Source organism: Gymnogyps californianus, chromosome 1 (assembly GCF_018139145.2).
Source record: "Gymnogyps californianus isolate 813 chromosome 1, ASM1813914v2, whole genome shotgun sequence".
Taxonomy (NCBI): domain Eukaryota; kingdom Metazoa; phylum Chordata; class Aves; order Accipitriformes; family Cathartidae; genus Gymnogyps; species Gymnogyps californianus.
Window position 1 is genome coordinate 8,039,625 of NC_059471.1, and position 26,505 is coordinate 8,066,129.

The 26,505-nt window shown below is 42.5% G+C and overlaps 2 protein-coding genes across 2 annotated transcripts in view; one reads left to right on the forward strand and one right to left on the reverse strand.

Annotated features, from left to right (window-relative positions):
• Nucleotides 1–3,952: 3,952 nt before the first annotated feature.
• Nucleotides 3,953–12,373, reverse strand: DDIAS (DNA damage induced apoptosis suppressor). The gene is made up of 6 exons (XM_050915163.1): nucleotides 12,159–12,373; nucleotides 11,725–11,866; nucleotides 9,570–9,698; nucleotides 8,408–8,569; nucleotides 7,115–7,232; nucleotides 3,953–5,290 (listed from the first exon to the last, which is right to left on the reverse strand). Exons 3-6 carry the CDS (start codon nucleotides 9,680–9,682, stop codon nucleotides 4,013–4,015), a joined length of 1,671 nt encoding a protein of 556 aa, XP_050771120.1. The 5' UTR covers nucleotides 9,683–9,698; nucleotides 11,725–11,866; nucleotides 12,159–12,373; the 3' UTR covers nucleotides 3,953–4,012.
• A 569-nt stretch (nucleotides 12,374–12,942) lies between these two features.
• The window catches only part of PRCP (prolylcarboxypeptidase), a 32,500-nt gene continuing 18,937 nt past the window's right edge, over nucleotides 12,943–26,505 (forward strand). The window contains exon 1 of the mRNA XM_050914322.1: nucleotides 12,943–13,064. The gene's annotated coding sequence lies outside the window, so the exon portion shown is untranslated. The remainder of the gene's footprint in view (nucleotides 13,065–26,505) is intronic.

Sequence of the window (26,505 nt, forward strand, 5' to 3'; positions counted from 1 at the left end):
ATTGTCTTCCCTGCACTCAGTGATTTGGGTATGGGTAATGCTGTCTTTCCCTTTATTTCTTCTACCTATGCTCTCAATGCAGATTTACCATTTCCAGGCAGGCTACGTTTCTTACTCCTTTTCTACTTGCCCCTAACATAGATTCATCAAGTAGGATTTTATTTGCAATAAATAAAATCTTTTGAACAGGCATAGCATTGGTAAATGCAGGCACAAGCATAGGCTTGTTCACTTGGGCTCACGCTAGAGCCTGGCACTATCCTGACCGAAGCAACCCTGGTGCAGTTCTGGTGCTCTGATCTGCTGTCAAGTGCAGGGCTAAAGCTCAGCTGGGCAAGTCATCATCAGCTTATGAAGGCTGTATGGCTGCTTCTATTACCGCCGTGTCCCTTCGGCTGTGCCAAGAAGCCCTGCACAGGGATCTGTGTGTGCCTTACAGTGCAGCGTTGCCACGTTCTGCCGACGGTGGTTTAGGCGGGCATCGCTGGCACAGCACTTAACAAGTGACTCCACTCACAGGTACGATGCTTGAAGTTACTTTGGTCATCAAATTATTATGTTTAATTCTGCTTTTTTTTGCCCCCTTTTTTTTTTTGCTATAACTGGATGTTCCTTTTTCTTCTGTTTATCTCTAGGATCCAGGGACTGCAGGGATCTAGGCTTGGACCTGTAAGAAGAAACCTCAAGCCTCTTGCCACTGCCACCTACTGTTGCAGCATCCTTAAACACTGGGAGGAACTTTTGGGTTGTGCTTGAGTATCTTGCTGGGTAGGACAGCAAGGAGAAAAGATTATTTGCTGGTTAAGGTCTTTCAGTGATATCCAGAGCTAGGCTCCACGCTCTCTTAATGTTGGGCAAGTCTTTGAACCGGTGCCTCAATTTCCTCGACTGTAAGTAAGCAGTGAAAAAAAAAAAACCCAAACCCAACACTGACTGCTATGGAAAAACTTCTTTGTAAAGTGAATTTACGTGTGGAGACTTGCTGTGTAGCCACGAGGAACAGTTTTCTCTGGTCAGCCTGCAGCCTCAGCACACCCGTGCCCTCAGTAGGAGAGGCTGTATCTCACTAATACCCTGCTCAGCTGCAGAAGCGGCTTGTTTCATTTCAAATACTGTTCTCCTTCCCATCCCTCAATGAGAAATGCAGTTGATTAGAAGGTGCAGAACTTAGGGTAGAGACCGAGAAACTGAACTATATGTTCTGTAAGGGTGATCCATGCTAAAAATAGTGGATAAGGGACAAGGTGGTGAAAGTAAATGCCCTCATACTTTCCTGAGTGGTCTGAAAATAATGAGCAGGTACATAGTTTATAGAAGAGATATGAAGGCACACAAAGATTACACCTCAAATCCAAAGGTCTGGTTTTTTATCCATCCCAAACGTGGTTTCCACTGGCTGTCTTAGGCAGGTCCTGCCTCAACACGCTGGTTTGTATGCGCACCCCACGGAGGTACCTATCGTGACACCAAGCGACTGTAAGGTTGGAGAAGCCTTTCAGAGTCACACAAGAAGCCCTTCTAGCCCTGACTCCAACAGTGACTAACAACAGACAGTAAGTAAAATACACAGGAACAAGATGAGCACAAAATGATACGTTCCCACAACACTCTTCTAACTTCCAGCAACTTCTCCCTCTCAGATTTCCTAAGGCAGCGGTGGTGTCTTTATAACCTGAAAGTGTTTTAGTTATCAGGATTGATACAATTTGTTCCCTGCATGCAGAGACACAAAACTCTTCTGAACAAACACTGAGTCTGAGGCTTAAGTAGGTGCATTAGAAATGAAGTGAAGCCTCAAACATAGAAACGTAGTAATGTCTATCTTGTAGCAGAGAATGAACCAAGTAAGCTCTCCTTGTCACCAGTCACAACGTAAATGGCGCATATTCATTCTATGCCTCAAAAAAAAAAAAAAAATCACAGCAGATTTTAGGCCTGCTTCTGGTTCTACAAGTCAGCATTTTCAGGCTGATGAGATCCTGTGCCATCAGGTTCCCACATCCTTCTGCAGGACCTGACCGACAAGCTTGCAGCAGCAGCAGCTCCAAGATTTCTCTATTCAATGACGCTAAATGCAGCTGTTCTGGGCGGGGGATATGGAAGACCCCAAAGCAAGGAAGAGGAAAGACACTGCCAGGAATCTGCCACTAGCAGTCTTTAACTTGAAAAAGCCCACAGGAAAACTGGGAGCTGCTACCAACCTCTCAGGATGGTCCCTTCCAGCCAACTCAACTCTGTCACAGGATCCCAAGTGGGCTCAAATATAAGGCTTCCATATGGTATTTGAAATTCTTTGATGAAAACTTTGCTGTCCTGGTTTCGCCTGTCGGTTTAACCACGACATTTGCCCATCTCCACAGAGTCATCAGGTAAGAATCTGGAGTGGACACAGACACCAGGGCTCTTCTTGTGATGAAAGGACAACACTGAACGCTAAAACACTTCACCTACCTGTACTTGATAAAGTGAGATCTATTAAATACTCACACATTTAGAAAAGTTTTTATTGCACATTCTAGAGTTAATTTACAACAAAATATAGTAACTGCAAATTCTGTTTTCCCCCATCTCTGTGGTACAAAGATCTGCAAATAAACATAACTCATTTTAGGAAGACATATGCCAATAGGTGTATCAACAATTTAATTGTTAAATAGCTCTTTTCTTCTACTGGCTCCTTCCTGAAAGTCTTAAAAATAATTAAGAAGTACACAGCATAGAAATATCTTTTTTTAGTATTTTGGCTTATTGGAAAAAGGGGTCCGTGCTTGGAAGAACAACTCAGGAGACCAGCCAGTTGCCCCTGCCAATATACCCCCTGAATAATTTGCACTTGAGAGGAGATTCTTGCCTTCTGAAGGGGAACTAGTTTCCAGGACTGTATCGTTTAAAAACAAAGCCTTGGTGACACCTGCAGATACAGGAGTTGTTAGAATCCTGGCTGTATCTGCAGGGCTTAATCTCTCATTTTGAAAGCATACATCATTTTCACTGTTCTCTTTGCTTTCAGAAATAGTGTTCCTGCCAGCATGCCCACAGGTCGATTGCAAGTCAGCAGCCCAGCTAACTGTTTTTAAGTTTAAAGACGCAGTTGGTTTCCACCTTTTGTTTGCAGATGGAGGGATCCACTCCTCAAAGCTGGCAGGTGGTTGGCTGTGAAGGAACTGCTGTGAAACAGAGCTATTCCTTTCTTTGTCTTCCCTGTTACTTAGCCTTTCACGCTTCACTAACCTGCCAGTAAGCTGCTGCAACAGAGTGTTTTGAAAGGAAGACCTAGATCGCTTGCATTTGGAATGGATTTTAGTGGGATTTTTAGGGGTGAAGGTAGTGACAAAAGAGCTTCTTTCCCCAACAGGCCATAGTTTCTGGAGAGGTTTTGTCACAGGAGTCGACTGTGAATAAGGAATAAAGTCTTGAGCACTAACTGAATTGCATTCTGAACCACAAAAGGAGTAAGTTACTGGTGTACTGTGCTTACTAAAAGCAGGAGAGAACTTATGTAGGGATGAGCTCAGTTTTGAAATGTTACAGGGAACATCTCCAGGATAAAGCACCAATTCAGGAGCTGTGACCTTTTCTGTCAAAGTATCTTCCTGTATTAAAGAATTACATGATTTATTTAAGAATTCTACAGGTTTTGCTACCTCTCTTGCACTTGCATCAAAGAGATCAGCAGAAGCATTGTAGCTGCCTTCAGGGAAGATACTGTTCCATGGCATCTCTCTATTAACACTTTTGAAGGTATTTTCTGACAGTTCTGTCAATGGTTTTAATTCTCTTTTACATATCCTTCTTCTGTTGTTGGGAGTTGCTGGATCAGAGTCGCATGCCCCTGTGAATGTAAGATCTGTTCTTTGGCTTGGTGCAGAAGAAGAATTTTCTTTATTTTCACAACCAGCTGACCAGCTATCACGTGCAGAATGCACACAGGTAGCTGCCTTGCTCCTTTTTAAACAGGAGGTTTCTCCATGTTCAGCACTGCACTGCAGACTAATAAAGGACCAAGCTGACTTCAAAATGTCAACATTTGCTTCTTTGGACTGCACATATCTGCTCTCGGAAACAGAAGGCTCTGATGTAACTGGCAAGGACTGTGACAGAATAGGTAGATGAGGGTCAGGTATAAAGCAAGATGCTCCACATTCCTTGTCAGTTGAAGATAAAACACAGAAGAAGACTCACATTGTGACACCTCATCACTCGGAGGATTTGCATTCGACTGAAGACAAGCAAACAATATGTTCTCCCAGCTATCATTCTTTGCTGGTGGTAAGAACCTCCTTGAGACGCTCGCTTCAGGCAAATCACCAGCTACTAGGGTTTGCCTGGGATACGATTTGTTAAGATTTACACCCAACTTGCTACTTTCAAGAAGGGCATGTTTGCCTGCATCAAGGCTGGGTGATGTTACAACACTCTTAACATCTTCTATTCTGGCTAAAAATTCATTTAGGCTTTCTGAGAATGGGAGCTCATCCCAAAGCATAGAGTCCATCTGAGACACTGCAGCTACATTTACATGATTAGATGCTGAGGCATCTCTCTTGTAAAAAAGGGAGTTGTGGGATTTTTCGGGGTAAGAATAATTTCTAGTATTAGTCTTCGGGTAAATGCTTTTTACCTCAAATTCCAAGGGATGTTGTAATAACCTGGAACTGTTTCCATGTAAACACTCAGTCTTTGAAGAGGATACTCTCTCTAATTTATCAGTTGCAGAGATACTGTCAGTCTGACTAGGCTGTGAACTCCAGTCATTATCCTCCTCCTTATTCCCTTCCTTCACAGAAGAGCTGCAAAACTGTGAATCCCAAAGAGTTTGATTGTTGAGGCTTACACTGCACGATTCTGCAGAGACAGGCCTCCCCTCTTGTTCATGCTGTTCACTCACCAGCTTTCCCACTTCCAGAGTGGGAAAGTCTTCCGCTGTTACCCAAGCAACAGATGAAGTCAGGCTGAAGGACTGCTGCCAGGACCCTAAGAAACTTTCTCTGCCAGTAGACTGAACAAACCAGGAGTTTCTGCTCAGGCTAGACAAGCTGCTGAGCTCACTGACAGGTTCATCTACTGGAGCTGAAGATGCATCAGGTAAGCATGAGCTGTTATTACAGCTCCTGAATTTTGCTGACTGCAGGAGCCGATGGAAGTAGCTGATAACCGTAAAGCCAGTAACAGCAGCATTTGGCAGGAAGATCTGGCAAGCTGTAAGGTTTTTTGTACTTCTATTAATTCTGGAACAGTTTTGCAAGATGCTGCTGACAGCAGAACGCCCTCCATCTTCACTTGCATGACTCTGGGGGGAAAAAGAAAAAAAAAAAAAAAAAACAAACTTAGTACAATGCTTTATTTTGTGATAGAAAAAAAAATAGTTAATGCATGTCTTTTAAGTCAGGCTTAAATTTAGGTCTCACTTTTTGTCAGGATCTGCAGGGAAGAGAATACAAAACAGTCTGTCACACAAAGCAGTACTCCCTGGGAAATAAGCACTGGCAAGGGCTATAAAGGGCATCACAGTGAGAGGTTCTTTGCTTGTTGCAATTACGCAGTTTTGGAGCTGGAAAAAACACCAAGAATTCTGAGAAAGGACTTCACAGAAAATTTCTTCCTCCCTTTAGGGCACTGGGTGCTTCCAGGCTTCCTCCAGTGCAGTTCTGTGCAAATGGCTAGCTGCCTAAAGCGAATGCTTTTCTTTTATCTAGAAGGCACTGGGCAGTACGTGAAGCAAAGCACTCTGGTACCAGATACCTGAGCTGCCAAGTCAGGTATCAAAGCCAGCATGATATTTTCTATGCGCTACCTCTGTGAAAGGGAAATAAGCTACAACTTTTATCTTCCCAGATTTATTTAGGGAGTAGTGTTTCAAAGGAGCTTCAGCTGCAATTCTTTATAGAACCTGCTTCTCTCTACACAGAAATTACAGGTGAAAAATAACATTAAAAGCAGAGGGAATTATCAAATGTTTTGAGAAGTGGGTAAACCCTTTTTCACCTGCCCCTCAAGGTCTGGCAATGCCAGAGAGGCCAAAAAGCAAACATAGCTGTCTTCAAATTCAACAACCCTCCTACTCCCTGAGCATATGCAAAGGTTCAGGCTGAAGGCTGTTAGCCAAGGACAATACCCTTCTAGGTAAGTCTTAAAAGAGTATGTTATGTTGATTCCGAGTTTTATTTGGGAGAGTGCAACTGTATGCCTAGCTGAACACAACTATACAGAAATGTCTACAGCCAAAGGCTGAACAAACGGTCTTCGAATGTGTGTTCAGTCCTTGTGCGTGCCTGAGCAGCAACAAGGCTGTTGATATGTAGGGTTACTTATATTTGTAAAGGCATCAGACCTAGAGACCTGGTGAATGGTTCCAGTTAAGTAAAAGTTAATCCATGAAGTCCTCCAACTTCCATTACTTAAGATGCTGTGCATTAGGAAAAATCTCAGCTCAGACACAAACCTCATGGTACCTGTGGGAAAGGAAAAACACCTGCCAGGTAGGATTTAGTTCACAGACTTCATAATATGAATGACTCACACAAGCACCACTTGAAGAAAACTTAGAAGACTGTTTCTATGGAAATATTACTAAGAACTAATATTTCAAAGTCTGTTAAACACATAAAAGAGCCACAGATGCATATGTTGAACAGCTGCACTTTATCAATGTTTTTAAACATGCTCTTAAATTCAGAAATATCAAAATGCTGCAAGGGGATGTGTTTCTCCTCACGTTTCAGACACCAGGAGACTATGCAGCATGGGAAAGGTAGGGCAGTGCTTGAAAAGACAGTCTGTTTCTTGCTTGAACTGTACATGGTTTTTTTACAGACTCCAAGCTGTTACTGATACGCAGAGGAGCTTGCGCTCCTCAGGCTCTCTGAAAAGCAGCCCTGACAAGCTGTCAAGCTGACTACTGCCATTCAAGATGGCTTTTGGATGTGACTCATTTTAAATAACACAGGAGTCTGGGGAAAGAGGAGCAGAATCCTTCCCATGTCCTAGCCCTAAATTTTCTCAAATTCCCAAAAGATGTTGTACATGATGTTTTGATAACTCAGTCTATGCCCCCAGCTAGCCACAAGCTAATGAAAAAACTCATTATAAGAGAGTAATGTGGTTTAAAAGTTACCTTCACTCCAAATATAAATCTTTTTCCAATGAAACAGGTTTCCACTGCTTGAACTAATGCTCCTGGAGATGCATCTGTGTTTGTTTCTCCTGACAGCTGATTGAAGTCTTGAATACACCTTGAGTAAAAGCATAGAAGTATTGCACCAACAGAGGAAGCCTTACATAGCATTTTAGCTGTAGTATAGGTAGGACACATGCTAAAGAGAAGATACTGTGGTAGCTTAACCGAAACACAGAATGAAAACAGGAAACCATGAACGTATAAATTCAATTGTTTACTTCACTTAATTTGTTAGTGAAATAGAAGTAAACAAAACAACCACTCTGAATAGGTTTGATATACACACAACTTTCGGGTGTTCCCTGTGTGGCTGTGATTTTTGTATCAACACAATGACTGTATAATGCTGTCAATATGCTGCTATTGCTTACACATCCTTTCTGTCCGCATCTTTACAGCGACAGCAGCATCCATGTTAAGACATACAGATAACTGTTTTTCACAGTTGACAGTAGTACAGCAGTGTAGTGTAGAATGCCTGCCATGAGAATGTTATTAATGCTGCTAATACGGGATTTAAAAAGTGTTCATCTTTGACCCAGTGATAACACAAGGCATTGGAAAAATAACAGAATTGAGAAACAAGCAGTGAACGTATCCACATATCCCATCCTAGCGGTTTCACGTATCAGAAAGTCAGAAGCTTATAATGTAGGTGATCAGGCTCTGAGGACTAACAGGCTTTCTTAGAAATCCATCCTTGCTAAAGGAAAATCTGGTCATATTGAAGACCACTCATAAGGTGCACACTCCGCCCCCCCCTCCCCCAGATCCAAACTGGTAAAAAACCAAAACAACACAGGCTATATCTTTACCTTAAGGCTCTTCTAAAATCTTGAGGAAAAACTATGTCTAAATCTCTGGAAAAGCCAACTTACTGAGTAATCTGCCATTAGACAAAGAAAATTCAATCATCTCAAATGAAGGAAGAAGGATGCAAGGAAGAAGCCCAACCAACCAAACTGTGAAGCTCACTTAGCAGGTGGTAGCTGCCTTCAACAGACAAGTGGAGGATCTCCGACACAGAAGTAATCCATCTCAAAATTTCAACATTTCAGGAAGAACCCAAACTTCAGCATTTTCTCAAGGTGATGGATACCAAGGAAATGCTGGAAAGCAGCACTTTAGCAGCTTCTTCCCACTTGTCTCCCCACCATCCAACCTCATCTCAATTTTTTTAGGCTGAAGAAAAAGCAGCAGCTCTAGAGTTAGAAACAATCCATTCCTTACCTCTGCAGATTTCCTGCAGTGACCCCAAAGAATGGATCTAAGCAACTTCCAAACACGGTAATGTCAAACAAATCATTAGTGTCAGCAATCTTTAGGGACAATCTATATCTGTAGCTTGCATCTTTAGCTTCACCTGTGCAGCCACATTTTAGACAGTTAAACCTGACAAGACAGTAAAAGGATAAAAAAAAGACTGAATACGTGAACTTCTGTTAATCACTGCTGAGGTAAGAACTTATCTGCAGCCGTAAGTATTACTACTATAATGTATCAAATACTCCACTACAAACTATAAGATTCTTTCTTATTCTTTACTCCTTGAGGCATTAATCTTACCACAGGCTCAGCAAGGTGTCTGTACCATGACAGAATCCCTCTGGCTTCTTTTACTGATTTATTACATGCTAGCCTGTTGTGAAGTTGGAGAGAGACAGTGGGCTTTGAATGACCTGTCGGGGAGTAATTTTTAATTCCCTGCACCCCCATTTTTTGCGTTTTGTTCTGGTTTGGGATTTTTCTTCCTGTAGCTTTAGTATAATACCTAGATTTAAAAAATCATCAGGAAACAGCACTATTATCTTTTACTTCAGCATTTGAAACAACAGATATTCTTGCTTTGCAAAGTCAGCTCCTTCCATTTAGTGCTGACATTCATTGATTTACTGTTCTTCTACGTGTCACAGATTTCACATAACAGTGGGATTAAAAAGGAACTCCCATATGTTTCTGGACACACAGTAAGTGGAAGAGTCATACAGGACTACCTGACGCATTGCACATACAAAATGAGAAGAAATTAAAAAAGATTAGGACTTCTTTTGGAGGGGCTTTCAACCAATGCTTTCCAACTTAGGAACAGCACTGAAGAGCTGGACTGCAGGGGATGCACTTGGAAGCTATTAACACACATAATTTATTCTCCTAAACTGTTCTTCGATATTGCATGGCACTGAACGCAATAGAACTCTTGATCCACAGCAATCTCCAAGCTTATACTGGAATACAGAGATCTAAATAGTGATAAGTAACATAAATATCTGAAATTAGCACTTATTTCTACAATGGCTGGATTTTCACCAATTTGTTTTAACTTGTGTTCAGCTAACAGAGATTCCCAAGGCCTCTGACAGTTACAGTTAATGATCCCCAAAACAGGACATACCTCCTAGAATCCAGTATCAGCCTAGAAAAGCATTTTTGACAGGCAGGATAGATGAAGCAGGAGTTCTGGACGGAAATTACAGAGGCAGCCAAGAGTCTTCTCACACTATTCATGTGCTCACAGCATCACCTGAAACAAGTAAGTCAAAATGGTTCAAAGAGTTCTCATTTTTTGAGATGTTAACATTAACTACTTTTATCTGGGTTTTTTGAACATTTTGAAAGGCAGCCCTCAGGAAACAATGATCTCTGTTTGAAAATGGTAGCCCAACTGAGGCAACATCTATTATTACGCTTAATTAACCCTTTAAAAAGAAAAAAAAAAAGATGAAGATATGTAATAAGAAGCAACAGGCTGCCCAAGGAAGTGGTTGAGTCACCATCCCTGGAGGTATTTAAAAGATGTGTAGACATGGCGCGCAGGGACATGTTTTAGTGGTGGACTTGGCAGCGTTAGGTTTACAGTTGGACTCGATGACCTTAAGGGTCTTTTCCAACCTAAATGATTCTAAGTATTCATGATATTTGCACACTATTGCAGATAAATCATGCAAATTCCCACTCGTATTTAGGGAACCTTTATTAGAACTATCCTTGAGCACAGCACTGCAGCAAATCTGTTTCTGATTTTTTTTCCCTTAATTTAGAATGAAATCATGACGTGGGCTTAAAAACTGAAATGATTCAACACTTGTAATTCTGCAAACGCCTTCAATACCAATGACTTTGAAAGGAGAGGATGCCCAGAAAGTCTCAAAACGGCTCGCAACTGCAACTATATTCATGCTGTTTGAGGCAGAGGGACAGCTCTACAGTATTTACCATTGATTTCAACAAAGGGGCTGTATGGATCTGACAAATAAATGATGAACTAAATGTTTAAATAAATAGAAATCAATTTATTATTATTCATTATTACTTTCCTGCAGAATTATCTTGCCTTTATTACCATTATACTGTCCAAAATCTCAATTTTTAGGAAACGTCCCCTATTTTAGAAAGTTAACTTTTTTCTCGACAGATGCTAGAAACATGTTGACAAAAATACCCTAACACACCTCAAATCATAGAGTTCCAACTTAAATGACCAAAATGTTCTCTACAGCTGAATTAAAGGACACCTTAAAAATCCTTCTTTGCAAAAGCACTTTTATTACAGTAATAGCTAAAAATACATCTCTTTTCAATGTAAGCTGCAGAATAAACTCAGAATAGGAAGTGAATTTCACATCTTCATCCCAGAACTCCCTCAGGGAGGCAGAAGGCCAAGGAGATAAAGCAGACTCAGGTATGGCTTTTACATGTTAAAAAACATTCAATAATCAACAACAATGTTTTGTTTGTATTTTGCCACAAAAAAAAGTTCAACTTACAGGCTGTCCCTTTGCCCTTAGGGGCACCGTTCTCAGCATTCTGGTAAAGACAGGATCTATAACACGAGCACTAGAAAAACGTGAGTGACTAGACTCATTACTCTGAGTAGTTCAGAAAAGGAAAAAAAAAAAAATCAGATATCCCAATATTCCCTATGGCAGAAAGGCCAGGAAAACAGAGGCAGGAAAAGGTAAAAGCTTTACCAGAGGGCCAACCAAAACAAAACAAAAAATCTCTCTTCAGAACATGTATTAACAGACTCATTTGACCTAATATATTAAATGGTGCATGCCTTCAATTCTTGCCAAAATGGAACTATTTTGTTTTAGTTACAGTACAAGATAACAGTAAAAACTACATGGAAAACATTCCAATATATAGAAAAGAAGTCTGATTTTGTTATTGCCCAAGAAGGCAGACTTGGAGAAGCCAGCAGGTGCTTCACATTCCAACTGGTTTTCAACTCAGAACTATATAAACAAAGTATACTGTTATCTGCAGTTTTTAATGAAATAAACCACACACCCCGGAAAACACAACAAATACTTCAAATATTCCATCAGAATATGGGAGATAAAGCATAGCATGTACATATTCACACAGGTTCTGGTAAGAGCTCCCTTTAGAGCAAACAGACTCAAGACCTACACCTCTATTTCTCTTTCATAGAAATATAGTACTCATTATCTGGAGATAAGTTTAAAAAGTACAGTACAAATAGATCTGTTTTACTTTATTTTTTTTTAATAAACAAAACAAACCAAACCTCTGGACCCACATACCCAGCCCGGCAATCACACGGCAGTCCAGGTGCTCCCCACCGCCAGCCTCCAAAGAGCGTTGCCTTTCAACAGCCCTGAAGCCTCGCCGAGATTTCCATCAGTGCCTGGTGCCCTCTAGCGAGCTCATCGCCTTAAACGCTCCCTAAGTAAAAAATCAAAACACACGAGATGAGTTGTTAACAGGTCTCACACTGCAATTTTTACCCCTTAACCAGCAGCCTCCTCCCACTCCTTCTCGGCAGCCCCAAGACGCGCCCCGAGGCCGACAGGGAGCAGCCAGGCCGAGCTAGCCGGGCGCGGGCACAGCAGAACGATGCTGAAGGCCGGACGGAGCTGCCTGGGAGCCAACCCACCCCCACCGCTCGTCCTGGGCGCTTTAAGCTTTGCTCAACACCCAGGAAACGCTTCAGTTACTGAAGTATTACCCTCCCTACCGATGTGCCTATTTTAGCGCTGCTACACTCCGTGACCAAGTCGAGTCTCCATCTCCTGGCGCCAGGGACCGCGCTGAAGGGAAACGGTGAAGCGCTGTCACCCGGGCAAGGGAACAGGCAGCTGGCAACGCCACCTCCCCTCGGTGCCCTCAGGCCCGCACGGGAGGGAAACGCCGAAAGGTGGTTATCCTGGCCGTGCCCCCATCTCCTCAGCTCCGAGCCCCGGGGAAGCGCCGCCCTCGACGCGGCTCCATCGCCCAGCCACAGCCAGAGCCGCCTCAGCTCTGAGGGGAGCCCGGAAGACGGAAGTGCAGGTTGCTGGGGGCGGGGACGAGGCTGCGTTCACCCAATCGCGACGCAGTCCGGAGGTAGGGCCGCCCCACTTGTCCAATAAGATGCCAGCCTCGTTCTCACCCGCCCTTCATGCAAGCACCTAGCGACAACAAGGGCGGATCACGTGCTTGCAGGACGCCGCGCGACCGAACCCCCCGCCCAAGTCGCCGCAGCCAACCGCGAAAGCGCGCGCGAGCTATCCTCAACTCCGCAGCCAACCGGAAAGCCCCACTACTTAGTGCCCACCCCTCCACGTGTGACAACCCCTCCCACTTTGGGGGTGGGGTCGCACGGCGCTGCCCGCTCAGGGCGCACGCGCGGCACCGCCCCCTCCGCTGGGTCCTACCGCCCGCCTCGCCCCGCGGGGCCGGCTCGGGGCAGCCCGCGGGCGGGGGGAGCGGGGCCGGTATAAAGCGGCGGGGCGGCGGGCGGCCTCCGCTCCTCCTGGCGATGCTGCGGCTCCCTCTGTTTCTCCTGCTGCTCGGCGCGCCCGGCGCCCTGCCCGCCCCTCCCCGCCGCTGGGGCGTCGCGCCGCCAACCGCCCCCTACCTCACGCGCTACCTCACGCAGCAGGTAGGAGCCCGCCGCGGCCCGGGGCAGCGGCTCCCGCCTTCCCTCATGCCGCGCCCGAGTAACTCCGCTTAATAAAGAGGCTGTTTTTAGAGGGGCGGTCGCCGCTCCCCTCGGGGCGCTCCATGAGCGGTGCTGGGGGCCATCCCCAGCGCGGTGCTGGGCCGGGGGGGGGAAGCTGCTGCGGGCTGGGGTGAGGGGAAATCCGCGCGGGGAGGCCCGCGCCGGTGTGCTGCGGGGCTCCCAGGTGCTGCCGAGCTCCCAGGTGCTGCCGGTGCAGCTTCTGTCACTTAAAGGTTTGCCCGCAGCCCGGCCAAGCGCAGCTGCTCTGACGAGCCGGTGGCCCGAATCAGACTGGGGCAGGGAGTTTCCGTGGGGATTCAGCGGGGCATTTTCTCCTGTCGTATGCCTCATTGAGCCGCAGACCGGGCAGTATGCTCTTGCAGATTTCGGAGTGTTGCAATGCTCGGTCCCTTTGGTAAAATGTTCCAGGTCTTGAATATTCCAGTTAAGTTACGACTATTCAAAGCGACAGGTAGTCTGCTCTGTTGTATCTATACGCTATATCCTAGCACCAAAGCCTGTATTCCAAAACATAATGCACAGCATGTTGGCAGAGAGGGGCCAGGGACCTCAGTTGTACCCTGATGGTATTTGCAAATAGCAGTTGTGTGATTTTTTGTTTGTTTTAAATATGGAACAGATTTCTGTTACTGTCATGAGCTTTGTTTTCCTGTCTGCTCCAACAATTCTCTTCATGATTTGTTGGCAAAATCCATAGCACGTGGACAGAACAGAGGGCTCCACAATGTTGGCTACGAGTGCTAGTGTGGTCCCCTTGCAGAAAACTTGAAACCCCCCTTCTTTATAGGTTTTCACAAAACCAGTCAACAGTTCCTTTGTATGTGTTAGGGAATGTCTGCATCTTCACCTGTGCTGTACCTGATTTTTGCAGGGGAGGTAACGGTTCCTCTTACTGGGAGGCATAGTAAGGGGAGAGGACACTTTTGTAGTATTCTCTTGGTTTGATTAGAATCAGGCTTGCAGCCTGCATCTGAATTTCACACCCTGGTCTACATAGGGAGTGGTAGGAAGGAGACAGTGTTTAATTCACAGGCATCTTGTATGATACGTGGATTGAACATCTCCTGTTTCAACTTTGTAGAAGGTGAACTTAGGATGGAATGAGCAAAATGGGAAGATTTGATGTGTCTATTTTAGTGATTTGAGATTTGGGTCCCTCCATTAACTCCTCTAGTAGCCCTGAAGCTTGTTTTGGTAACAAACTGCAGATATCTTCTGCAATGCGTGGTCAGTGTTGGCCGGGATATCAATCCTGCGGTAGTGCTGTAACTCTAAGCATGACACCTAATTGTTCCGGCGCATTAGTTATTACACATTGCTATCATAGTATCAGTGATACTAATTCTGTGCCATGGTGTTACACCTCTGTCCACATCCTCTCTCTGGGTTGTGGTTCTCACCTGGTTATTCTCCCCAGCTATTGGCAGAGACAGCCCGTTGCCAGGAAAGCAGCAGGGCTGCTGTGTGCCTGAGGTGGATTTTGGGAGGTAGGTAGATGTTGAGAGAAGGGAGGGAAGAGTCCCAGTAACATCCTGTTGTAAAGTTGATGCCACGTCTTGCTCCCTTCAGTCTCTTCCACGTTCTCTTCCCCTCATACTTCAAGAAAAATCACGTTGGCTGAGAGTGGCTGCTGCGGGAAAGAGGGGTCATATTTACAGGCCTTGAAATCCTTGCTTTACTTGTCCAAAGACTTACTAGTATTATTGAACATGGTGGGAGATGTGTGTATATTCATGTATTTTTTTGTATTCATCAAAGATTTGAATGCTGCTGCGTGGTACTTGAAAGATACAGGGTTAGCATAAGAGGTCTAATCACACGGAGGGCGTAAGACTGCTTTTTATCAGTAGCATAGCATGCAGAACTGACAGGCAAACTCTTCAGGCCTTATGACACGTGCACTGAGTGCTGCTGTTTGGGAATTTGTAATTACATAATGATTCTATAGTGGAACATAAATACCATGATTAACATATTAAATAGGGGTGGTGATACTTTGCCACCTCTCAGGATTGTTGAAGCTTAATTATTTACATTATAGTTGCTTACAGCATGAATCATCTGCTTCTGTTCCATGCTGCCGAGTCTTTCTTCTTCACTAAAGTTCCTATTTTGATTCTTGTTTCTCTCTTTGATGGTTTTCAACATCAGTTGAAACTATTTATATAGAATCATACAAGATAAAAATTGCTTCATAATATGGCAAAATATTACGCTGTTACAAAGGAAACATTTCTTATACCTGTTTATATTTAAAAATATCTTTGAACAGAGTCTTTAAATATTTAATACTTCCACAAAAGAAAACTTTGAAAAGTCTAAGTAGATTTCTTGCATAAATTCTGTTGCTTAGAAATACCTCTTGAGCACTGTGAATGATTCACACTGGAGAAGTGAATTTCGGAAGCTGAGAATTTTCATGTGGAATTACAGTCTCTAAATGGAGCCTCTTGGCATGAAGGCCTATGGACCTGTAGCGTTGCTTGAGGGTTTAGTGTCAGCCGTTACTGAGAAGCAATGATATTTAAGTCTGCTTTCATAAAAGTGGAGAAATAACAGGGTCAGAGTTCAGCTCAACACTCATTTATGTTGAACTTCCTCCTGTTTACCATTTTAAGTATCAGACATCCCTGATGACGGGGCTAAAGTCTAGAATATTGAGAAATAAGTCAAGCAACGCCTGGGTCAATGTGACTAGGATCTTAGCTTGCATACTGGCCTGTGTATGACCTTAACAACTGTTGTTATTTTGGCTTGGGGGGGGTGATTTTTTTATTTTCCCCCCCCCTTCAAAAGCAACCAATGCCTTTCAGCCCTCTACTCCTGCAATGCATGAGTGAAATTACCCCAGTATAAAGGTACCTCATACTGACCTAGATTAGTAGATGGCCCTTTAAGGAGAAACTCTGCCGTCACCCACATCTTTACATCAGCAAATTGTATCTATATGGGGGAAGCTGGTCTCCTTTTCAGCTCTTGATGTACTAGCATGACCTTTGTAGGCAAGACTATTCTCACTTCTGCTTTGGTTGCCTGCTAAAAGGTTGCTTGTGATTTGTGTATTAAATTAATCCATCCAAAACTGAACTTTGCAGAGAGAATGATGTGTAGGATGTATAGAGCTGCAGGAAGACCACCACTATCTGAATGGCTTCTTTGTAGGCAGCTGTGTCTGTGACCTCAATTCAAATTCACTGGAAGGACTTGGTGAGGCATCCAAGAGCCATCTACTTGTCTTTGCCCAAGTAGAAATAATCTTCTAGCATAGCGGGGAGGGTCTGGAGTCAGGCAGCTTTTCTGACCTTTGGGGAGCCTTGTCTTGCACCTCTGCATTCCTGTCTTCCAACGCACGTACCAGAGTTACAAAAACCATAGCCCAAGAACTTGTGGTGCTTTAGGTGCAGTACTACTGAGAGGATGATGCCTTGAACTTCTTGATATTTGAAGGCTTCTCAGTGATAAACTGTCCTCTTAGAAAAGAGAGTGGATGTGGTGTCTCTTCACTCAATTTGATAATTGACGGCTGTGTGAGACTTAATGCGTTGGTGGACCCTTCACCCCAATCACACTTTGTAAGCACATCAATTGTTCTGTGAACTGCTATGAATTTGTCTAAGAACCAATGTAACAAGTACACATTAACTTTTGTTCAGCAAGTTACTGAGCCTGGTCCTTCAATCAGATTGTCTTCTGAACTAATACATGTCAATTGTGTCACCGTTTCCAGAAGATGGGTTCCGATTGCATTTAATAACTTCCTAGATTTCATACCTATGTCAGTATTTCATAGCTTAGTAAATTCATATGCAAGTCTTTGTGCTCTAAAACACATCTGCACTTCATATTGTGTGTACATAAAAGTAAGCTATGTTGAAGCTTCAAAGTAATGAAATTTAAAAAGTAATGCATTTTGACCTTTTCTGGCTCTATCAGGTGTCTTTAATACCCTATTTTGTGTTACAGACTGAAGTTCTGAGGCACAGAAAATGAAAGCCTTGACTGAAAGTGCAAAAATTAGAATGTAGGTTTCAAGCCAGAAAAGAGAATCTGAGAAGGACCGCAAAGGAGAAGCGAAGATATATTTTCTTTAGACATGGTTCTTTCTGGGCCAATTTAGAGGAAGCCAGTGGGTCCCAGAATTTTCCGGCTCTAACTGAAAATCAGTACTACATCAAAAACCAATTTGACTTCAGTCAGGTCACTGCATGAATGCACAGAGTAAAGGAAAGTGCGGTGAAGAGATTGGATCACCTTTTTGATGACAATGCTGTCTTAATTTATCAAATTAATTGAAACTAAGGGTGCAGTTTTGCTCTTGAACAAATGTTGCATCTGTCGTACTCACAAGAAGGAAGTTTATAATTACAGAACAAGATATCTTTAATCCAATTCAGCATTTTTCAGTATTTGAAATTTTCACTATTGTATGTAAATGAGTGGCACTAAAAATGTATATACAACAGTTATGTATAAGCTCTTTTAATGTTAATGGAGTAGTTTTCAACCATGGGCCTAAAACTTGCTTATAAAGATATTAAGATAGATTGAGATGATCACTTTTAATTCTGGTTAGCAGCTTTTTCAGCATCTTCTTGTGACTCAGGTTGGTGTCTCGGAATAGTAACAGATGTTGGGAATGGTTAAGATGGGTTTGTTTTTCATGCCTGGCACCATAATACAATAGCACTTTTAACTTCTGGAGAAGGAAAAAACAAAGTGCTTTTTACAGAGCCTCTTGGTACCAATTAACAGTTATGTCAGTGGTTAGAGAAGAAGTGATGCTGATGTTTGTCTCTAAGGTGAATTACTTGGGATATATGTTTTACTCATAAAGTAGTACAGGAGTACTTGGCAGCTCTTACTCTATGATTTCATAGTGTGATTTAAAACAGGAGCTGTAAGCTATAAACCAGGTCTATAAGCAGAAACAATAGCTCTTATTCAGTGGACAGGAAAACAGGGAAGTACTTGTTAAAGCGTGTCAGTGAATTTTTATTTTTATGCACTACTTATCTGTGGGTCACAATGCAGACATCAGCTTCTCAAATTAAGCAGGAAACACTTAATTTCCTCACAACTTGCAGCCTCTTCCTTCAAGTGAGCAGTTAATACTAGAGACTACAAAAAGCATCAATGATCACTACTCTCTCTGAAAATAAGCATTTTTTTTAATCTCACTAGCTTTAACCATTAAAAGCTGTAATAGGCCACTGAAAGATTTCTGATACTAAACAATAAACAAAACTGCATATGGCTGAAGTAGCAAGCTGTTTACAAGCTGGATGTGCACGAGAGAAATCCTGTTAACTTCATTGAAGTTATTTTGACTTGTACTAGTTGCCCATGAGCTTCTAGCAGTTGAATCAAAGTCTTAGATCTGAATTTCTTGTTGTGGTTTTTTTTTGGGGGGGGGGGGGGCTGGGGGGAGAGATAGGGAAGAAAATGAAGTTCAAAATGGAATTTGATGCTAATGTGTTCTGTATTGATTTCTTCATCTGACTTTGAGGAGATCAAGACCAGCCAATAGCATACGAAGTTGTCATAGACTGCGCAGATAATTTGTAACATTATGCCAAATTGGTGAGAGACTAGAGGTCACACTTGATTATTTCAATTTAAATCTTCAAAAACTGAAGAAATACCTTAATTTTCTCTATTTCATACGTTCTGGAATAGTTAGATTTTATATCTAAAGCAGTGAAACTTGTAAGAAATTTAATGGGGAAAACCAGGCTGTACTCGGTCATCTTCCATATACTTGCAAAATGGTTCATTTCTTTGTTTTCCAGGCATGTGAATTCAGAGAATTAAATACGGACAGAAGAATGGGAATTGCATTTCTTTTAAGCACAGTCAGTAGATACTGTCCTCCTTGCCTGTGGTGTAGGGGGATAATTTTCTTTTTTATTTTAAATTTTTAGTTGCTGTCTCCTATGCTTCAGTTCAGCCCTAGCATGCATGGAGTATTTTCTGATACTCAGCGCTGTTATAGTTCTACTGCCAAGTGGCATTAATACTGTCAGTTGTGCTGTGGTGTGGTTGCTGTTCTCTAAACGCATATAGTGACCAAAGAACAAAACTTCTGATCCTTTTGGGCCGTTGTTTCTACCTTCAAATTGACATAACGGCTTTTTCCATTATTCACTCTTACAGCCCAGATACAAAGTGTATGTACGAGCTTACCCTTGTGTCAGGCTTCAAGTGAGAGTGATTAGGTGAAGATTATCTGGAAAAGGTGTTTGTAGAGTAAGATCCGAGCAGTGTGTTTCTTTCGTGAAGAGGAGAGGGTTCACTGAAAGGCCTGCCTGCATGGGATGTGAGTATGCGGGAGCTATGATACTGTGCGCTAGCTTCTTCCTCTGACTGCTGATATGGATACACTTGGTGGTGCATCTCCTTTCCTTCCTAGTTAATTTATTCTGCTTCCAAAGGGAGTAAGTTTTCTTGCATTGTGAGGCAAAAAACCTTTCTAAAAAGCATCCACAAAGGGACTTAGTGTGGAAGAAAAACTAGTCAGAGGTAGGCTTAGATGGTAGTTTCCATGCAGGAACTTCCTTTCAAGACAACAGGAACAGAAAGTGATGAGCATCAGGCCCTTTGACTTCAGCAGGGCTTGGACTGAGGCCAGACTGAACTAGAGGAAGTGGGTGAAAGCAAAACTAGCATTAACAAAACATTTGATTTATGCCTCAAAGCAGCAGCTTGCTTTGCCCTACTGCGTGACTCCCTGAAAATGGAGTCTTCCACAAAAGCTGTTCAGAACAACATGCTGATCTGGAAGTGCTGGCTTTTCTGTTGTGTCTCCTATACAGTGATAAATGGCTGGCCACCTACAAGTGTACAGTTTTCAGTCCTACAAGTCACTGCTACAAGGGTGGCAATGTAGAGTTCCCTTGACTCCTAAGCAGGAGCTCCTGTCCTACAGGATGATGGCAAATGGCTTTTAGCAATGTCTGTGGAGTTGTTCAGAGTTTGTTCTGAACAGGGTAGTTCATAACAAAATGTTCTTGCCTATTTTTAAGTGGAAAAAGGGAAACAGAAAAATCTTTTTGGATAAAAATCTGAGAGCCTCTATTTAGATGAGAAAACTGTTGCTTTGCTATGAGAAGAAAATTATCTGTGATCCAGCTCATTTCTGGGTGCTAACTACACTGGTATAAAGACCCATCGTTCATCCATATGTTTGCTAGAGCTTTTCAGCCACTGGAGAACTTTTGTAATGGTTGTGACAGGAGACCTGGATGTTTCTGTTGTAAAGCAGAGCAATCTGTAGAAAAACTTTTCACCTGCAGGGAGCCATGGATGTTATTTTCCTGAATGCTGCTGGTCTCCCTATCATCCCGTCTGCCAATGTCTTGGAGCCCTGCAAGCAGACAGTTGTTCTCCAGTGTTCAGATATGTTGCAAGCTTGCCAAAGTAGCAGTTGCTATGTGGTATTTTTGCTATTGCATAAGGGCTGTATGATTAATTGCTGCTTTGATGCTTTGTTTTCTGAAATCTTCTTCCCCCTCTCCCTCTTAGATGCTCATCAGAATTGGTGGCTATTAAATAAATGATCCACAGTGGCATGTGTAAAATCTCTAGCACTCGACCTTATGTAGGTATTCAGTGCCTTTTTATATAAATAAACGGCCATCCCTGCACTGAGTTTTTGCCTTTTTGCCTGTGCTTTGTCTAATTAGAAGAATATCTGGATGGATGACAGGACAGTTTTCCTGTTTGCTTTCACTGCATCTGTCTCTTGTTCCTTGGGTTCCCTGTCTCATGTCGGATTAGCTGTAGAAAAGAAAATACAAATAATAGTGGTTGAACTAAGGCTGGGAAAATAATAGAACAGAGCAAATTTCTTTGTAGCTCTGAAAATCTGGGAAGTAAAACAATTGCAACTTGAGTTGAACCTTTAAAAATACTTGGCAAAGTAGAAAGTTCTAGCCCTTTTTGGGGAGGGGTAGAGGTGTTTTAAATATTTAATTTGACTAAATTAAAATATTGTCTTGAATCTGAAATGCTTTTCTTCCCCATGTCTTTGTTTAAAAAAAAAAGACTGAGGAAGCTGTTCAAATGGAAACTGTTTTGATCAGAGAAGATCAAACTTATTTTCTAAACTCTTTTGTTTAAACAATTAGTCCTACTCAAAACTTTAAGACACTCTCAGCAAAACTGGAATATTTTTATACTGCTTAATCTGTGACATATTGAAGGTTCATGTCCAATTTTTCCCTCTCCTCTGAAGTTAATCCTCCAAATGTTATGGATTTGTAATTCAATCTGGAAGGCAGATGGAAAAAATTACAGGCCTTTGCCTGTTAAGGGTCTGAGAGACCTTTCACAAGGGTAACTTTGTTTTTGCTGGTGTAGTGCATCTTCATCATGCTTATTTCAGCCTTATGAAATAACGCACTTTGGGTAATACAGCTCTGACCGGGTTGTTCCCTATGCCTTGCCCCATCCCTTCTCCTGTGGAAGAATTTCACCAGAATAATAATGCCTTGAATGGAAACATCAATGATGTGAACATTTGCTGTGTTTGTCGCCATAGTAGTTTGTTATAAATTTACATAGCTGATTGATTCTCAGCAGCACAAGCCTCTCCACTGCTTGGAGAAGAACAGAGTGGCAGGGCAGCAGAGAGTGTGGTTAAGGAGAGTCAGCAGTAAACTGATTGAAGCGATTCCTGCCATCTCCTGCCTTGGTCACCCATTCTCTCTCTTGTGCTGGAGCTTTGCAACCCTCAAGTCTGGGGCAGAAAATGTTGGGAGGGCCTGTGGGACCTCTCAGACTGTCCTTCCAACTGAAGGAGTTTTAACAAGGAATTGCATCTTCACTGTGACTGCTGGAGAATTTTATACCTAAGTAATTAAAGCCTAAATGTGTTTATGGACTTCATTTTTACGTGGTAAGCAGAATGTGGAGTTTCAGTTGCAGCACAAACTACTAATGGTTTGTGGAAGTTGAAACCAATTTGTGTTCTTGTTAGCTGCTTAGGTTTCCAACATAAAAACAACTTTTCATCATACACTATTTGGGAACTGTTTGTTTCTAACAAGGGCTGACCTGAGTAGCCTGGTGCTTTCCTACAGCATATCCTGTAGCTGTTTAAATGTTCTTTGGTCTTTTCAAGTGCCTTGTCCAAACTGTGTGACTCAGGGCAGGGGGAGAGTTCCTGTCTGAGGCTTTCCTTGTCAGTGCTTTTTAATCACTGAAGTGATAAATGAGTGCTAAAAGCAGACTTCCTTAAACAGTTGCAACCTCCCAAGAGCAGGTGACATGGTTTCTGCTGCATGAAAGAAGCTTCAGTAAAATACATGAAGCATGATTCTAGTCAAAGGCCAGTGTGTTCACAAGGACGTAGTTGCAATGGAAGAGGTCTCTCCACTACAAGGATCTTAAGCCTGCATTTGTTTTGGGGAGTATGTTTGGCTGAAAGCTAATTCCAACCAAGGAAAAATTGGTAACAGTTGCTCTAGACCATTGCTAGTAGAATAGAAGTTGGAATCAATTAATAGGCAAAAAGCATGCGTATTGTTATGTCTGTATATTTTGTTAAATGTGACAGATTAATGAAATAAAATTAAATCTAGTGAACAAAACCTCTGAATTATGGGGAGTGTGGAAGATTACAATGACATAGACTCCATCTCTTCCAGTTTTCTTACATTATTTATGTGTAGGACTTTTAAGTTAGTGGGTTAACACAGCGTGATGCAAGAAGGTGCAGTTTACATCCCTCTGCTCTTCCACAAAGCATGAAATGATGACACATTTCAACAGACTGGTACTAATCTTCAATCTCTGCTGTCCCTTGCACAAGTATCAGCCTAGAAAGCAAGGAAACACCTCATTCCTTGCATTTAAAATGGAAAAGATAAAACAAAGCTAACCTTGATTTTCTTGTCTCTCTTCCCCCCCCCTCCCCCCCCTTCCTTTTCTTCTGCACTAAATGAGCAGGGACAAACTGAGAGAATCTTACCAGCTGTCAGTGAGATGAAGCCTCAGTCCTGGCAGGCTATGATACACATAAATGTGCAATAGGAGGAAACAAAGCAACAAGAATAGCATCAGGGAGGGAGACTATTTTAAAACTGATTTTTATTTAGCTTTCATGTCTGGTTCTGGCTCCTCTGCTATGAAGACATCAATAGTGTGTGAGTGTGTATTTTTTTAGTCGTACTTTACTGCTGCAATGGTTTTTATGAGTTTGTATATTTAATTATATGTAGTAGTACTTGTAACAAAGTTTGGGCCCCCCTTGAATATGATGCTGTGCAAAGATGACAAGGCAGTCCCTGCCCTCATGAACTTGCAATTTTGTCGTGGTTTAACCCCAGTCAGCAGCCAAGCACCATGCAGCCGCTCCCTCACTCCCCCCCCTGCTCCCAGTGGGATGGGGAGGAGAATCAGGAAAGAAGGTAGAACTCGTGGGTTGAGATAAGAACAGTTTAATAACTAAAGTAAAATATAATACTAACAATAATAATAGTGAAATATAATAATAGTAATGAAAAGGAATATAAAAACAAAAAAAAGAGGGGGGAAAAAAGGGGAAAAAAAAACCCCAGTGATGCACAATGCAGTTGCTCACCACCCGCTGACCAATGCCAGAGCTGCGATCCGCGCCTCCCGGCCAAATCCCCTGTTCATATACTGGGCATGACGTTCCATGGTATGGAATACCCCTTTGGCTAGATCGGGTCAGCTGCCCCGGCTCTGCTCCCTCCCAGCTCCTTGCCCACCTGCTTGCTGGCAGGGCATGGGAAACTGAAAAATCCTTGGCTGAAGATAAGCGCTACTTCGCAACAACTAAAACATCAGAGTGTTATCAACATCATTCTCACACTAAATCTAAAACACAGCACTGTACCAGCTACTAAGAAGAGAGTTAACTCTGTCCCAGCTGAAACCACGACAAACTTAAATGGAGGAAGCAAAGATTATATGAGGAAACAAAGCTAATAGGGCCAGCTAACTGGACTGGAGTCCCACAGCCTGTCAGGAGTAAAGCCAGGAATAGAAACACATCAGTGAAATCCCAAAGAGGCTAGTGCCTACACTGCTGTTCACGCAGGAGGATATCCTCAGACTATCCTGTATCTTCCTGTCCTCAGGAAATAATTCAGACAGGATGAGCACTCAAAACAACTCCATGAACGTGTGGAAGGTGGAGCATGACTCTTAAAATCCCTTGGCTTCTCCCCAGTAAAACTGACTTGATTTCACAGGGAATATCCAAATTTGGGAAAATAAAGCTATTGCATAGACGATCGAAATTCAAGGCATGACAGAAAGGCTTTCAGACACTCACAATCTTGCCAGAAAGTATAAAACCATCAGGTGCCAATTTACCACCTCGAATGACATTAAATGCTTTTGGTTAGAAGCTACCTGTGAATTGTAGTCTTTTCTTGGTAAAGGCTTGAGTTTGCTGTCCTGTCTCTGTACTCACTAATGACCTTAAGGTGCTGCTGAGAAGGAAGTGGGTTTTAGCCCACGTGTCCTGTTTTGTCTTTGTACTTATTGCCATAGTTCCTGAATAATTCCAGGAGTATATTAAGCAGACTAACATCTGTACAATAACTAACATCTGTTGTGCCTCTTTTGCCTCCTCCCCAGGGGAGATGTGTGGCGGAGTGGCTTGTTTTATTTTAAATGGACTTCCAAAACCACAAAAAAGCACATTAAAAAATCCCCACCTTGAGATGAGTCAGCTTTGAGAGCTCAACAAAACATGATACATGTGCACATATAAGGTAAAGTCAAAGCCATGTGCCCTGTGTTTCAAGCAGAAGGTGGCAAGGTGGGGTTTGGCCCTTCCTTCCAATGTAAGTTTGTTCAGTGGACCAGTCTGGAGAAGGCTACTCGTCCTGAGCCAGTGAGCTGTACTTCGTTCTGGAAAGTTTCTCTGAGCTAAAGGATCAAAGCTGCTGACTTGAGTCTTCAGTCTGGAGCTCTCATCGGCCTCTTGGGCACAATGTCTCATGCTGCCTACTGCCGTTTTTAATCAAACTCAGTGAGTGCAGTTCTCAGGAGCTGTGCTTGGGCAGTGGCTGCAGTCTTCCATCTGGAGCTGGCTGCCTCTTAAGCAATCTGTTGTGTGTATGTTTGTGTGTTCCCCAAATGCTTTGTGAGTCTTTGGACTCACAGATGTGCAGGAGAATACAAGGTGATTCCTTTTTTAATCAAACAAGGTTCACGAAGATTTTTGTACATGGAACTGAAATTTTGTTGCTTGCTTTCTTTGCCTCACAGCTGTAGCTCTCCAAACTATTCCCATCCTGCCTACCTCAGCTGACAGAAGTTTCCCTTGAACTTATTCATAACTTATTACTTTCAATACTCCTTTTTCTATTTTTATCCTTCCTTTTATTAGTATCAGAACGACTGTTTCTGTGTCAGAGTGTTTTATGTACATCATACTTTCATTTGTAAAACATTGCTGTTGTGCTGCTGCTGATTGTATTCTTATTTCTAACCAAACTTGGTAGGTAGTCCTGTTTACAGAAGCTTAAAACTTTAGGCTGTGTAACTGGTTTGGATTAATTCTAGAATAGTTTAGTTTTGGAAGGGAAGTCTGCATGTCATCTGGTCCAACCTCCCCCTCAAAGCAGGGCCAATTTCAAAGTTGTATTAGGTTGCTCAGGACCTTGTACTTACTGCTGACATCCTGGCAATAATTGTAATTATGAAAATTGTAATTAGAAAAACCTCATATATGCTAGTATGCCTTTACCATTGTTACTTTTAACCAACAGGTAAGATATTGTAAATGTGTACTAAACTGCTTTTTTCTTTTGCTGTTGTGGTCTATTCTAATTAAGTCTGGTTGCAAAAAAAGAAATTTTCTGGTTCAACTTTTTAATGAAATCTGACGGGGGAAAAAAAAAGCTAAAAAAATATCTGGGTGATTTGAGTTGTAAAGTATACTTCACACAGTTTGTGGGGTTTATTACTTGTTTGCATACCTGTTCTATAAAGGATGGTGAAAGAAAGCACTTGTTGAATGAGAACCAGCAGCTCCCATGTGCAGCCCTGCATGTCCCTGCAGCGCGGTTTGGCTACACGACAGCTCCATCTGCTGTTCTTGAACTACAGCTTTCCCTTTGTGTCCAAACCTTTCACTTCACAATTTTATATTGGTTCTTGTGCTTTTTCCCTCTGACTGACTTAGCATGTTTTCAAACAGTTTTTACTGTTGTGAGGAGATAGTCCTTGGGACACCTCCAAACTGTGTTTTGATGTTCTGGATTCAGAATTTCTTTGAATTTCTTGGCAATAACCAGCAGTTGTGACATCTCTCTCTTTCTCCGTCTGCTTTACAAACATTACAGTTTTTTAGTCATGGTATGTGTCTTACCCTTGCAAA

Coding starts and splice junctions, on each gene's coding strand:
- DDIAS (XM_050915163.1), bottom strand. CDS start 9,682: ATGAATAGTGTGAGAAGACTCTTGGCTGCCTCTGTAATTTCCGTCCAG. Junction 8,570..9,569: donor CTGATACTGGATTCTAGGAG/GTATGTCCTGTT, acceptor CTGTCTTGTCAG/GTTTAACTGTCTAAAATGTG. Junction 7,233..8,407: donor ACTGCAGGAAATCTGCAGAG/GTAAGGAATGGA, acceptor CTTTTACTCAAG/GTGTATTCAAGACTTCAATC.